Genomic DNA, 14,721 nt, shown 5'->3' on the forward strand with positions numbered 1-14,721 from the left:
ACTTCCAGTGCCCCCCTCCCCCCCCCCCACAGTGGTTAACTGGGGATAAAGTCTCATAGGAACTCTTCTGCCCTAGCTGGCTTGGAACGGAGATCCTCAGATCTCATCCTCCTGAGTAGCTAGGATTACAGGTGTGCCCTATTGGTGCCCAACGTACCCATCAGCTTCAAATAGCATTTTATTGGTAATTAAATGTCATCATAAATTTGGTGAAAATAAACCATACCCAAACTATACCAAGGACCTTCAGAGTTGCTAAAGTACTAAGTAAAAGCATGAACATGTTCTAGGTTTGGACCAAAAGCCTCTGTCTGCAGAGGACTCCACACCTGAGTTTTTGTTCTTCAAGGTAGCCAGTTGTGGTCTACATGTTGGTGCACACTAGAATTACCCAGAGAGATGAAAACACACCTCTCTGCCTGGGCTCTGGCCCTGACAGGCTCAGCTAATTATTCAGGGAGGGACCCACACAGGACTATCTAGATCTGGATCTGCATTTCTGATAGGTGTTCCACGAGGTCTGCATCAGGCTGAGTAATGCTTTTCATAGCCCTCATGTGCCGGGTAATGTTCCCTATGCTTCATACAATACAGATATTCTTAATCTTTAAGACACCCCATGACATGGGCAAGCACCAGATCATCTCCAGTTACCTCATAGGGAGACTGAGGCCTTGAGAGGCTTAGAGACTTTGTTCAGTGTCACATAGCCAGCTAGAGGCCAAGGCCTTATTTGAATTTGCCCAGCTCCAGAACCAGGGCTCTTAACCAATAGTTCACAAGTAGCTGCCCAAAGAGCTGGTTGGAAATGCAAATTCCCACACCACACCTGACTCCCCAAAGCAGACAATCAGGTGCTACCTGGCAGTTGGCGTCTAACAAGCTCTCCAGGAGACTGGGGTGCATGCTACTCAAGCTTGAGAGTCACTATATTGCCTCTCGGGTGCAGAATCAGAACACTGACAAAAGTTGACTTTGGGCTCCACTTCTTGCCTCTCCCGATGGCCCCTGAGCACAGGGCCGTGTCTGATAGAGGAAGATGCAGGGTCTGGCATGACAGAGCTGGAAACAGCTGCTCTGTGGACCATTTCCCCACCAGAGGGCATAACCAGTCACAGTTCATGGCTGTGTGGTGCCTTCTCCAATTAGGAGTGAATTCTTCCAGAGTGACACCAACCAGGGCTCGCCATCCAGAGCAAAGCCACAAGAGTCTTGGCAACTTAGTGCACAATACCCAAACCCCAGTGGAATCTTTTCCTCCCTCTCCACTAATGAGATGGTGAAGAAGCCCAGAGTCTCCAGAACACTGAAGATCAAATCCAAACACAGCAACCTCTTCTCCAAGTCCATACTAACAGCAAAGCCTAGAACATTCCTAAGTGATTCTGGAGATACTGTCCATGCAGTGTACCCTCTGTGAAATACCTGAACACGCCCCAAATTGATCTCTTTACGTAGAGTGGGTCGTGGGTAGAGTGGGAAGGGGTTAAAAGGAAGTTCTCTAGGGGGTGAAACCCTTCGGCAGCCAGCCCTCATCTTCCTGTAGTGATTTACAGAGCTCCTCTAAAAATATCTATGAGATCACAGTACATTAAGTGCATGACACCAAACATTTGTAACTAATCCATGAAAATAAAGTAAGAGCGTCATGTTGCATGGGGAAACGCAGTGGAATTTGTCTTGTGTTATCGTTCTAAAATAAGACGGCCTCAATTTGGTTGAAATATATCTTCACACATTGTCTTCCCAGAGCAGAGCCATTTGAGAAATTCTGATTGCAATTATAAGTGCTGAATAGGGAGCACTTTGAGTTTCCTTTGCCGCTGCTGAAAAGCTATCAGCAATCCTGATATTAAAATCTTTGGAAATTGATGAGTACCCCAGGCGTCATTACCAGCCTTTCTCCCACCCCCCCATCTAAGTAATTAAAATCTATTATGTGCACACATGTTAATATTTTATCAACGACCGCTTTTAATTAAATGTACGAGGCCTCCTACAATAGGAGGGGTGTCAGTTCATTTTAAGTGACACACCCCTTTCCCTCACCCTCTTTTTCCCCAGCCAGACTCATGGCAGAGACTGGACCCAGCACTCGATGGCGAACGTACCACGGTGTTGAATTCGGGAACCTGCCACAGCAGCCAGTCTTCGTTGAGGGTGTACAGCGCTTTGCACGTGATGACGTCCACCGGACCCTTGTTTATTTTCTGGTTCAGGGTCGTCACCAGCAAGTAGAATGGTTCTCCAACAGTCTCCTTGGAAAAGATGCAAAAGTGACAGTTCGCAGAAGCCACCGCATTTCCCAAAGAATCAAAAGTTTCCGTTTATGGCAATATGACAGGAGTCAGGAGGCAGTGTCTTCTAACAATCAACCATGCAACTCCCAAGAAAATACATAGCACTCCAATTGGGATTGGAAGTCCAACCTAGGAAACGACTTCCTCTCCCCAATGCCCATGCGTGCACGCGCGGTAGTTCTTTGTTACTTCATGTTTGAGTTCACCTATGGTGGCCAGATGTTCATCCGTGGCTAATTCTTAAAAATGGTTTGTAGAGGTGGAGATTCAAACTTTGCTTACATGCTTAGTTAATTGCTCCTAACAAACCAAAACGAAATGACATTTTAATAAATGAGTCGCAATTACCTTTGGCAACAGGGATGAAGGGAAGAATGTTTTATACCTTGAGCCAAGGAAGGATGTGTTTTGGGGTCCACAGCTTTTCCTAAGGGACGTGGCCTTCTCTTAGGCTGGTTTGCAGCCTGTCTCCTCCCTGTGGGCCAGGGCTGACTCTTGCCATTCTCACACCACGTGGGGGAATCTTTGCAGGTACCTGGCTCCAGTGGTAGTCTGGAGTAGTCTAGACCAGGGCTAGTTCGGTGTTCTATAAATCTTTTCCCAAACATCCTGATGGCTTCTATCTCCAAACTTGGGGGCCTTGTGTACTTTTTCTTGGTGGTGGGTCTGTCTCCTCTTCTGTTACTGAAATGCCTCAAACTGGCAGCCTAGCTCCAGCAGAGCCCTCTCATCTCATCCTCCCAAAGGCACGTTGCCCTGGGTCAGCTTTAAACTATCTGCTAAATAATAAGCTTCCTATGATCCCTGGACATGAAGACCACAGGCACGAGAGAAAGTTCAAGAACCTTGGTGATGATGAAGGGCTGGTCGCATCCCAGCAACATAGTTAACCTGTACAGCCCAAGAACCTAGCTTTCAAAGGGAGGAGTCCGCTGGTACTTGAATGAACAAATTATCTACTAGCTGTTTTTAGCCTCCCACCTCCTCTACCTCATCTCTTCCTCTATATTACTGCAAGCACACTTGCCCTTCTCAGTCCTGGGGCTTCCTCTTGCCCCTTCTGCTAGCCTCCATCTAGCCTGTCTTGCCTTTTCCTAGTTCCCTTTCCTGCTTCTCTCTCCCCTGCTGATACACTTTTGAGTCTCTTCTTCAGCACAGGATGGAAGGGGATGTTCAAAAATTTTCCAAGGAGGGGAGGCAAAGGGACCAGTATATCATGTTTAATTCTCATAAGAAACTTCCTCTATTTAGTGGTTCACAAGCCTTGCCACCCTTTGCTCTTTTCTCCACCCCCCTGGGTAACATCCTGACCACAAAAGGAGAAACTCACTTCTGTCTTTCTCCAGCACAGATCAGAGACACAGCTGAATGCTCTTGTGCAGGGGCTAGATGTGCCCCAAGAGGTTGGACTGGGGACAAGATGGGCTCCCCTAGTCTATATGGAGGGCCAGTTACTCAAATGCCTTCTAGTCAGGACACTAGAGTTCTCCAGGATGTGCTAGACTGAGATGAGAGCAGCTGGGTTTTGCCATGGCTCTTTCCCAGGATCTTTTGAGGGCTCGCCTTAAAAACTCAATGGCTGGGTCCCACTGGGTACTCCTGGTCCACCTACTCAACTGACATGCATGGAGAGGAGGCCTAGGCCTTTGCAGTTTTGAAAGCTCCACAGAGGGATTCTGAAACTATGAGGTTTCTTGTTAGCACTGGTACAAGATCTACGTAACTTACAGCTGCTGAGGATACATGGTAACAGACTAGGGATGACTCTGGTTTCCGTGCACAGAGGGGTGGCTAAGAGCTGTCAGACCCTGGCATTGTTCATATCAGCTGAGGGACCCAAGGAGAGTACATCTACTCTGTGTGCCTCGATTCTCCCAAATGCAAGATAGTCATAAAGGCACCCACTCCTCAGGACCATTAAGGAGATTAAATGAGATAACATAAGCAAAGCTTTTAACATAATGGCATAGCCCATAAATGACAGTCCTTGATAAATAAGTTATTATTAATTTTCCCAGCAGGCCTTAATGTTGTGTGAGGACATTACCTAGGCCTCATGAAGCAAGTGCTGTCCGCTCAGTATCCATGGGCAGTGCAGAAGGACAGGGCAGTCAGTGTCCCAGCCCCCCTGGGCACCTGGGTGTGGGTGCCAGGCCCTCAACACCAGAGGGAATTATTCCAGTGAAAGCGAAACTATCGCCAACTGGCTGGTTGCCACTTCCGCCCGGGTGCTGTGACACCCCCTCGCCACCCAAGTCCTCCACACACTCTTGAATCAGTACAGAGAAATCTTGACCCAGAATGCTTTGCTCAAGGGGGTTGTTTGGGCTTGGAGCCCAGATTTTCAGAATACTTTACCCCTTTCATGCCCAAGAGCAGTCCTTGAGAGCTCAGAAGCAGAATCACAAGATCCTGGCAGAAAGAGCTAGAAAGGAATTTAAAACCAATGACAACATCCTTCCTTTGGTGGATGTTAAATGGATACACAGAGGTAGGGAGCCATGGCCAGAGCTGCTTTTCTGCTATCTGAGAGGATTACAGACAGCAGGCACATTGGATTCTAAGATTTTGTGAAATACATGGATTTGGGGGTACCTGGGTGAGACTCTACCACCTTTGCACCGTACCACAGCAGTTGTGACTGAAATGAAGTAAAATATGCTCACCCCAGAAATATCCACTCCACACCTCCCCCAAGCCTATGATGACGGATACCAAGCAAATAGAAAAACAGGCAGATTGCATTAATCTTAATAAACAGGCATTGCCTTGGGAGAGGCAGGAGTTGGCAATTTTTAAAAAAAATATTGTGTTATCTCCTTGTAAGATTGCATTAAACATTAAACACAGACTATTTAAAGTGCTGCTTTGGATCTCAACTTAAGTAACGCTGTTAAAACCTGTGGCATAACAGTGTATCTTATTCAGAGTTTAATTAGATTTTGAAACTCACTGTAAATACACAGTTATGCTGTTTTGCTAGAATCTGGATGGCTGGTGGAATGAAATTGAAGAAGGACTTAGAACTTTCTGTACCAGGGGCCACATAGGGCTGAACAAAGATGGAGTCAAGAGAGTGCCCTTAATTCTGATATTTTTATTTTATAGCATTAATGGCCAACATCTATGGAAGGCTTACTCAGTGCTAATTGCATACATGTTTTCATCTGGACCTCAAAACCAGTCCTACAAATATTCTTTTGCCAAGTCTACAGGTCAGACAACCAAGAAAGTAGCCAAGTCTAGTGGGCTCCAAGGTTCACTTTATGAACTATGGAATCTGTGGAAAGTTTGCATTTTCCCCTCCAGATTTTACGATGTAATTAACTTACAGCCATATTGGAACAGTCATTCTAGGAAAGAGAATTCCGAGGGTAGAAGTCTCTTTAGGGATTTGCTTTAATGTAGGATGCCTGGTAAAAATGACTGTCATTGGCTTTCAGCAAATGGGGGTGAGGGGTGGGTAATGGGTATTTGTAAAGATTTCAGAGGACTTGGAAACTGTTCTCTTCTGTATTTGAAATCTTCTGCCTCACTACATTTTCTTAAATGAGCTTCTGGGGCTCTGGACCTTAATGAATGTTAAGAGAAAGCAGGCTCACTTGAAGAGTCTTACCTGAAGAAATTCTAAATGAGTGTGGACAGGCCATTTTTTTCCTACAACATTTATAGCAAAAAAAAATTTTTTTTCTTTTCTTCCTCTGTCTGCTCCCAGAAAGGACCAGGATCAAATACAGTTAAACGCTGACACCCTGGAGCATTCTGCACTTCTCTTGGCAAAGACACTAGTGTCTGCTAAAAATAATCACCTATTGTCTTACCTCTGACCCTGGCCAAGGGACATGGTGACACTTACCCGAAGAAAACCAGACAAGCAGACAGACATCCAGTTTGTGAGCAGTTTTTCTACCACGGACTCTGTGCGCCTTAGCATGAGTTTGGGCTGCATGTTGCTGGATTGTTCCATCAGGTCCCTGGTCAGCACCTCCAAGATGCTAGTCAGGTAGACCAGCTTGGTTTGTAGAGCGATGGTTAAGAAGGAAGCAAACAGACACCTGTTGAAAAATAAAGCCTCTGTGAAGCATCAACCCTGGGCGTGGCTGGGTCACCAATGGTTTCTAGGGAAATTCACTGAGCAAGGAGTGTTATTTTATTGGGGGGGGGGGGGACCCTGCTTTAGACTCTGTCTTCAAGTCTTAAAACTGCACAGTAGTGTTGTTAACTTCATGACATTTTCTGTGCTTTCACTAAAGCATTTAAGTGTTTAAATAGCACTTAAACTAAAGCAGTAACAAGAAGTGAGTCTTCTAAATTTTCAGGGTGTTTTTAAAATTAGAAATAACACTTCTGCTTTTTTTTAAATTAAGAATTTGTGTTTTCATAGTGATGGGTTTTTTCAGGGTTTTTGGAGAGAGTTGTTTTGTGCATGTGTATCTCCAAGATGGAATTTGTGTTGGAGCTGTATGGTGTGAAGTACAAGATATCTTGGATGCATCATACCCCTGTCTAATGCCTCTGCAGAAGTTCATGCTGAAGTGCAGGTAGTAGATTGGAAATAAAATAAAGAGCTCAAGTTTCTTTTCCCTGCTTTGGTGCTTTCAAAATAGAAAGAATTGCCTTACTACCTGTCCTTTACTGAAAAGTTCTTTTGCTTTTCCAGAGTATGGATGACAGTAACCAGGAAACTTTTATTACAGATTAGGGCACCCAGAGCTGTGAGGCTTTCATTCTTGTCATTGGCATCTCTGTTCTAGAAAAAAAAAGAACGAAAGGAAAAAAAAGAGATTATCATATAATATAATCTAAGTGTAAAGTTAGAAAGTAGATTCACAATGGGTTTTCCAAGACAATGAATTATTCAATATTGAATTCATGATCCAAAAAACCCACAATAAAAGTTCAAAATAATCATAATGGAGATGATAATGATGATGATAGCACTGTGAGAGTCAGGCAGTCACTGGGCTAAAAATGAAAACTTAGAGACTTACATGCATATCTTCAGTGAAGATGTGTGTGAAGCCACCTGACTGAGAGGAAGGAGACACTTTTATTATTCATAACATCCAAAGGAAATGAAGAATGTATTTTTGTTATAATACCCAAGTCTGTTTTAATAAAGTAGAGTCACTATTTGCTAATCTGAAGAGACCCTGGGTTTATGCTCAATGCATACTCTACAATACATAATAAATAATTATTCAGCTCTTAAGAAACACCAGTGAATTCAGAAAGCCTCGAAGAAGAATGAATATCACTGCCTGTCAGTCTCATGTTGGGTAGGTGAAGGTAACCCTTCACATTTTAAAAAGAATTGACTCAGAAGTTAAAGAAGAGGCGGGTGGAGAAGTTTATGTGAATGGCAGACCACTCCTCAAGCAATTTATCTTGTAAGCAGAAATCATGAATTTTGCTGGTAAATTTGCGCCAGTCTTATAGCCAAGTAGCACCTGCTATCTCACTATGCAATGTTATTAAGAAAAGGTAGGATGTAGGGCATAGAATCTGGAGCCAAATTTCTCGGGGCCCAGTCCTGGTTTTAACATATACTGGTCATGTGACTTTGGACAGTTATCTGACCTCCCTGTGCCTGACTTCCTTCATCTGTAAATGGGGACAGTACTGGCTCCTATTCATGAGCTTAATGTGAAAATGATGTAAATGAGAGCTCAGAGTAAGTGCTTGAACTCAGCTATTGCTGTTCTTATTCCTAACTTGTGGCAGGCCAGACCACCATGCTATTAGCCCACTAGTTCTAGTTTGGAAATGTGTTTATATGTATTATGCTAGGTAGCTCCTGCCCATAAAGTTTGAGTTTTTAAAATACATTATAAATCTCCTCAGAACAAATGATTACATTTGAGAAGCATATTGAGAAATGCTTTGAGTCAACTAAACGAAAAACGTAAATGTTGAGGGTTTTTTCCCCCTTTCTCTTTTGGTAATAATTGGAAGTTTAGGTCTATTTTTCTAAGTTAATAAAGTAAATTTAATGAAGAATAGTTTGAGAAGACTTGGACTATTTTGATCATGGTCCTTTCCCTAGACAGAAGCAGGAAAACAAGGCGTGGGTTTGCGTTTTCTAGCCCCACATGTTTTCCTACGGAGTCCATTTCATCTAAAGGGCCACTTTAACAGAGCCAACTCTGAACTTTAAATAGGGAAGTGCTGCTTTGACTGCCTGTATTCCGAGGCTCTTTCCCCTTCTTATTCAAATTTCTCTTTCTAGAGAGAAGATCCTCAACTTACCCTTATTTCTTTTCCTACTTTCAGGAGGGAGAGACAGAGGGACAGAGAGAGACAGATACAGAGAGACAGAGACAGAGGGACAGAGAGAGACAGAGACAGAGGGACAGAGAGAGACAGAGACAGAGAGACAGAGACAGAGGGACAGAGAGAGACAGAGACAGAGAGACAGAGACAGAGGCAGAGAAATAGAAATAGAGAAAGGAGCCAATCTAATGAAAAGCAAAGCTTTAAAGCCAAAACCAGGCAGCAGAGCAGAGAAGCAGGGAGCTGGTGATCACCTAGCCTCCTTTAGGAGCCTATAATTCCTCTGTTTTGCCTACTGCTGGCTGGTAGGGGTGTTGATCTATGAAGCCCTGCTGTAACACCCAGGCTCCAGGCCCCAAGACTTAACTCCCAATCAATCAGGAAAGTGTTTAATTAATATGAGGGATTATCTGAAGCCTGATGTGCATTTTAAATGGCAGTGTCCCAATATAACGTTGCTGCCGTCTCTCTTCTTTTAATTATTACAAATTCAATTGTGGCTTAGCTTTTCCTTGATAGGTTTCAGACAGATTTATACTTGTTTCTCCTTGGGTCCTCTCTCTTAATGACTTCTTCTGGCTTCTATTTTTATGGCTTTCAAGTTGCCTTTCAAGATTACACATAATTCTGAATTAAATCATTTTGGTTCTTTACAACTATTTCTCGTTTCCTAAGATGTGGCACTGTTGCTGGCACTCTTTTTATTTTTTTAATTGAGATACTCAACTTGCAACAGAGTTCTCTGACACACATCAATCTGTCTTGCTCTTGATTACAGAATTTAGAAAGATAGGAACATTTCTTTTTTAAGCCACAGATGACTCTATTCAGCACTTAAGGGCGATCATTAACTGTAAAAGCCCACACAGTACTCATGTTGATGGTTGAAATCTCTGTTATTTTATTGCTACTAAATTCTTAATGGGGATCTGAGAGAGAGCTGGGAAATAGGATTCTTTCAGGTAACCTTTGTGGAGACCCCACACTGTCTTCTTGACATGGGATTTGGCCTCCCCTCTCCAGACAGAGCTGCCATAGAAATGGATGTGGCCAATTTTGGGCTCTGGTATTGCTGGAGAATAGTTTTCAAAAACAATAAGGACAAAAAAAAAATCTGATTTAGAGCCATCCTGAGTACCATGCAAAGGACTGTATTTGGCCCAAAATATATAGCAAGTGTCTTATGAAGGTAACTCAACCTACAGACCCAGCATCACTTAGCATGATGTAGGCTTCTAGAATGATAGAAATGCTAAAAAAAAAAAAATGCTTACTACATGTGTTTGGGTTTCTGAACTCTAGGCTTCTAGCCAAACATAGCTGAAAAGTTTCTGGTAAGGCAATGACATAAACTCTCTCTCCAGTGGCCTGGAGAGATTTCTGGCTTTGCTTTGAAGTCTAGATTTAGATAGATATGGTCATCAGTGCTGATGTGTTTGGAGGTTAGGTCTCTCTGTGGTCACCAATTCTGGACCAGAAGAACAGGAGCAACCTATCAGAGCTGGGGTATCAGGACATGAGGTGATGAGACAGAGGATGTGTGTGTACCTTGTCAAAGGCTTTGCGAGGGTGAATGAAGAAGGCTGGGTGAGTGAGTGAGGAAATGGAGGTGTCAGAACAGAAGTGAGATCCAAACCCCAAGGGCTCCATAGGCTACCCCCTTGGAGTTCCAGAACAATTAATCAATCATGTTGTGCAGCTATTTCTACTAACTGAGGACAATACAGAGTGTTCAGTTAAAGAAACACTGCCTAACAGAACCCATTACAACTTTACAGTACTAAAAATGCCTGATAGCAACTCAGATTCTTCACACGTCTGATTTCCTCCCTTTTGGCTGGTCCTACTTTTCATTTCCAATTGAGAAGTAATAGTGAATAATCTAGTAGCTGCAATATAAGTCAGGCAGATAAACACAACAAATTAGCCAGCCCACAATTTATTGATTTTTGAATGAATTAGCTCACTTCCCAGCTACAAATTCAGTTCCACGCTGGTAGTAAAATAAAGCAAAAATCATCACTCTGAACCTCTGTCCCTCCTAGGTTTTCGTTACCAGACAAAGAGTAATCACCAGTGACCCACTGCTTGGCTTTATACTCTAATCAATGCAATTAATAATTATTTTCTTTCTTGCTTAGCTCTAACTTAAGCCAGTATTTTGCACCGTGTTTATTATCTCCCATCTCCTTGGAACTAAACGCCTTCATTATTATTCAAGACTCAACCTTAGAAATATGATCAATGCTCTTTTACCTCAGGGAAGAAAGTTCTCAGAGCAAAATGTTTATAGTCAAGGAAAGGAACAGTTCCAAAACTATCAACCACATCCAATTTATCCATCTGAAGCTCAGCAAAGCCTGCAAAACAGAATCCCAAGAGCAATATTTTAACTCCACACACAATGGATAAGATCTTCTGCTGTTTTGTCTAACACAGAGTGTGACCTTGGTTTTCATTAAAGAAGAAACAATAGATAATTACTTGGTTGGGTGCAGAGAAGAGCTGAAATAAAACACAAAGCCAGGCCCAGGTCCTGCTGTTCAGATGTCTCCTATTATACAAACAATTCTCATTACATGGCCCTCTGCATATAAGGGTAAAAGTTAAAATAAAAGGAAAATGAGCTTGTTTTTCTACAAATAAGATTTGGGAGCCTACCATCACGTATCTCCTTCCGAAGTTCGCTCTCCAAGAGCTCTAGCTGTTGACTCTGCTTGCGACTTAGTTCCTTCGATTTGTGCCTGGTCACCCCGACAGCCGCTGAGGAAACAGAAATTCTGGCTCAGATGGATGTGTTAACTTGAAAAAAAAAAAAAGTAGGTTGGGCAGTGGTGGCTCCTATCTTTAGCTACTTGGGAAGCTAGATCAGGAGGAGGATGGTTTGAGACTAGCAGCCTGGGCAGAAAAGTTCCCAAGACTCCTTAAGGGAGAGCTGTCTGTGGTGGTATACATCTGTTGAAAAGGCAACCCTAATGTAGGCAGATGCCCCTGGACACATACTTGGGTAGGGAGCAAGATATTATCTCAAAAATAACCAGCAAAAATCAAAGCTGGCAGTGGAGCTGTTGCTCAAAGTGGTAGAGAGCTAGCCTTGAGTGAAAAAGTTCAGGGACAGCACCAGGGCTCTGAGTTCAAGCCCCATGACTGACAAAAAAAAAATCAAAGCTGGGGGTGTGGTTCAGTGGTAGAGTGCCTACCTAGCAAGCATGAGGCCCTGGGTTCAAATTTCAGTATTGTCATAAAAGAGAAAAGAAAACAAAGGGAAGAAGGGAAGGAGAAATGGGAGAAGAGAAGGAAAGGAGGGAGGGAGAGAGTGTATAAGAGTAGAGAATAACATTTATAAAAGGAAAAATTTCCCAGTGACTGTTATTGTAAAGAGAAAGAAGCTAAAATGCAACAGGGAAAAAAATCTACTCGTTTTAAAAGTGAAAACTAAATCAAATAACCTTCGCTTGTAGCCAAAGATCCCAGCTGGCTAAAAAGTAATGAAGTTAGTTAAGTTTCCCTCTAGCCACAGGCCACTTATATTGTTGTATGAGATTTTTTTTCAATGTTTCTAAACACCCCTGGAGAAATAAAGTTGTGTGGCAAGTGCAGAAGGAAACCAGATGGATACATAAGCCAAACTTGCACAGTTCTAACAGGATGACACAATGGTGGGGGGATAGGGGGCACAAGAGCTCCAATATCTGAACATGGCTTCTCCATCTCATCTTGTTTCCAACCCTGCTTTTGGATAGGTAAACTGAGTGGATTCTGGAGCTTGGGTTTATGTGTATATTACTTACTATTTGTATGACCTTAGGTAAGTTCCTTGCCATCTCTGTGCCTTATCTGTAAGAGTGCCTACCTTACCATGATGTTGAAAGGCTTATGGAAGTAGTTCACACAAAAAAAAGCATGAAAAATATAAGTCTTTAAAAAGAGTAAATAGTTATCCAGGAACTAGTGGCTCATGCTTATAATCCTAGTTACTCAGGAGGCTGAGGACTTCGGTTTAAAGCCAGCCCAGGCAGAAAAGTCTGGAAGATTCTCATCTCCAATTAACCATCCAAAAGATGGAAGTGGAGCTATGTTCCAGCCCTCAGTGAAAAAGCTAAGGTAATGTACCCAGACCCTGAGTTCCAGCCCCAGTACTGGCATGTGTATACATGCATTCCCCCCCCCCCCACCCCAAGTCTAAGTACTCAACAGTTGTCAGCTCTCATTATTATGCTAGGAGGTCTCTCTTCTTCTAATAGAAATTAGATTATTAAAGGACTCCACTATCAATGGATGAGAATGATGCTAGAGGATACAAAATTAAGTCCAGTTCTTTACAGGACTCCTTCAAGATGCTGGCGATATGCTTTGTGCCTCTCCCAGGAAGGGCTGAGAATGCCGTTAATTTCCCTTCTCTAGAAGTGTCACTGAGACATGGTTTCTCAGGCTGCATGCTGAGCAGTACTAGCCAGGGCAGGCCCTGGGAGCTGACAGGCCCCTCCATACAAAAGGGAGCTATTCCTGGCACAAGTCAATGAGATGCTCTGTAGGTGGCAGGCATTGGCCAGGTGTGTTTAGTGTTTTCCCTAATGATGGACTAAAGTGCATATTTAAGCTGCTGGTGACACATGCCTGCTAGAATGTGCTGGGGGCGGGGGGGGTTATAAGAATTATAAAGGGCTTTACAGATACAAGCAAAGCAAGGTACCATTAGAACACTTTACCTTAAAGAATGGAAACAATCTCTATAAACCAACTGAAGGGAGCAGAATTGAGTGTTATACACAGGTCAGAAAAAGACCACAGAATTCTCGTAAGCCACCTAACAGACAAGACTCTGGGGCAAGGCTGGTGTACACGAGGCTGATTAACATCAGTGAGGTCATGAAACACAGCCCAACATTTGGACAGTAAATAATTTTTTTAGATGAAGCCACTATTTGATTAATATATTAAGCTCAGCCATACACAGTGGCTTAACCCTGTAATTCTAGCTGCTTGGAAGGCAGAGATAGGAGAATTGTGGTTTGAGGTTAGCCTGTGTCTTAAGTTTATGAAAGTCCATTCCACTCAATGGCTGGGTGCAGTGGTACAGACTTGTCATCCCCAGTGACTCAGGAAAGCGTAAGTAGGAAGAGTAAAGCCTAGGCTGGACTGGGCTTACAGTGAAACCTGTCTTGGGAAATAACCAAAGAAATAGAAGCTGGAGGTATGGCTCATGTGATAGGGCTCCTACTTTGCAAGGGTAAGACTCTGAGTTCAATCCTCAATACAACTTAGTTAATTAAATTAAACTTAAAGCTCACATTAAGATTCCAAATGTATTGACAAAAGTGGGTAACTCAAATTCATTTTTTAAAAAAGAGCTCTTTTTCCAAGAAGAGACAATAGAATGAAAAGCAGCTCAGAATAAGAGGTCACAATCTGAATGCCTGCAAGGACCAGGTACATAGATGGGTTGAGTAATTAGGTGATACATTAGGGAACAGTAGAGAGTATGACAAAACTTCAGAAAGCACACATTGTCTTCTCTGTGGAAATATACTGGGCTCCAATAATTCAAATCTTTCCAACTTCCCCACCCCACAAAAATTAAAACTTGAGTTACCTAATTTTTAAGAGTTGTAATCTTCTTTGAAGTTAAAAAAAAAATGCCTTGCAGCTCAAGAAAACACACTGGCGGGCCATATTTAGCCAGTGATAATGGTCATGGGACCCTGTGCTCAAAGAAACCAAGGCACATTGCAATGGATGACATGCTTACATGCTTCCCAAAATCGAGTTCTGCCAGGGAAGCAGAGCCAGGTAAAGGTGGGAGGCTGTATTTGGGGAGGGGTATGACGAGGCAGGATGAGGTGACTAAGGCCTAGAAGGTCACAATCCCAGGAGAATTCTGAGGAGATATTGAGGATTTTTTTTTCATCAAACTCAAAGGACTAAAGAAGTCAAGTGGATAACATTTCCTGATCCCTAAGATATTATCTGTCATCCAACCTCTTATTAATGAAACATCCTAAACATTTCTCTTTTTTTCTCAGAAAGCCGTCAACATGTACTTCTCATTTCTTCCCTAAAGTTTTTGACTTGGGTTTTTAACCCATTAATACTTAATGGAAGCAAACAGCCCTGGAAGCTGCCTGCCTGCCTGCCTGAAGAGAGGCCC

General features: G+C 42.9%; 1 protein-coding gene across 2 annotated transcripts in view; it reads right to left on the reverse strand.

The window, feature by feature from the left end:
• The window catches only part of Plxnc1 (plexin C1), a 152,717-nt gene that overhangs the window by 35,634 nt on the left and 102,362 nt on the right, over nucleotides 1-14,721 (reverse strand). For both annotated transcript variants that reach the window (XM_048358243.1, XM_048358250.1), the window contains exons 16-21: nucleotides 11,235-11,336; nucleotides 10,830-10,933; nucleotides 7,292-7,330; nucleotides 6,926-7,050; nucleotides 6,157-6,355; nucleotides 2,112-2,258 (exon numbers count right to left, since the gene is read on the reverse strand). In XM_048358243.1, the coding sequence (XP_048214200.1) occupies nucleotides 2,112-2,258; nucleotides 6,157-6,355; nucleotides 6,926-7,050; nucleotides 7,292-7,330; nucleotides 10,830-10,933; nucleotides 11,235-11,336 (716 nt within the window). The remainder of the gene's footprint in view (nucleotides 1-2,111; nucleotides 2,259-6,156; nucleotides 6,356-6,925; nucleotides 7,051-7,291; nucleotides 7,331-10,829; nucleotides 10,934-11,234; nucleotides 11,337-14,721) is intronic.

This window comes from Perognathus longimembris, chromosome 1 (assembly GCF_023159225.1).
Source record: "Perognathus longimembris pacificus isolate PPM17 chromosome 1, ASM2315922v1, whole genome shotgun sequence".
Classification (NCBI taxonomy): Eukaryota; Metazoa; Chordata; class Mammalia; order Rodentia; family Heteromyidae; genus Perognathus; species Perognathus longimembris.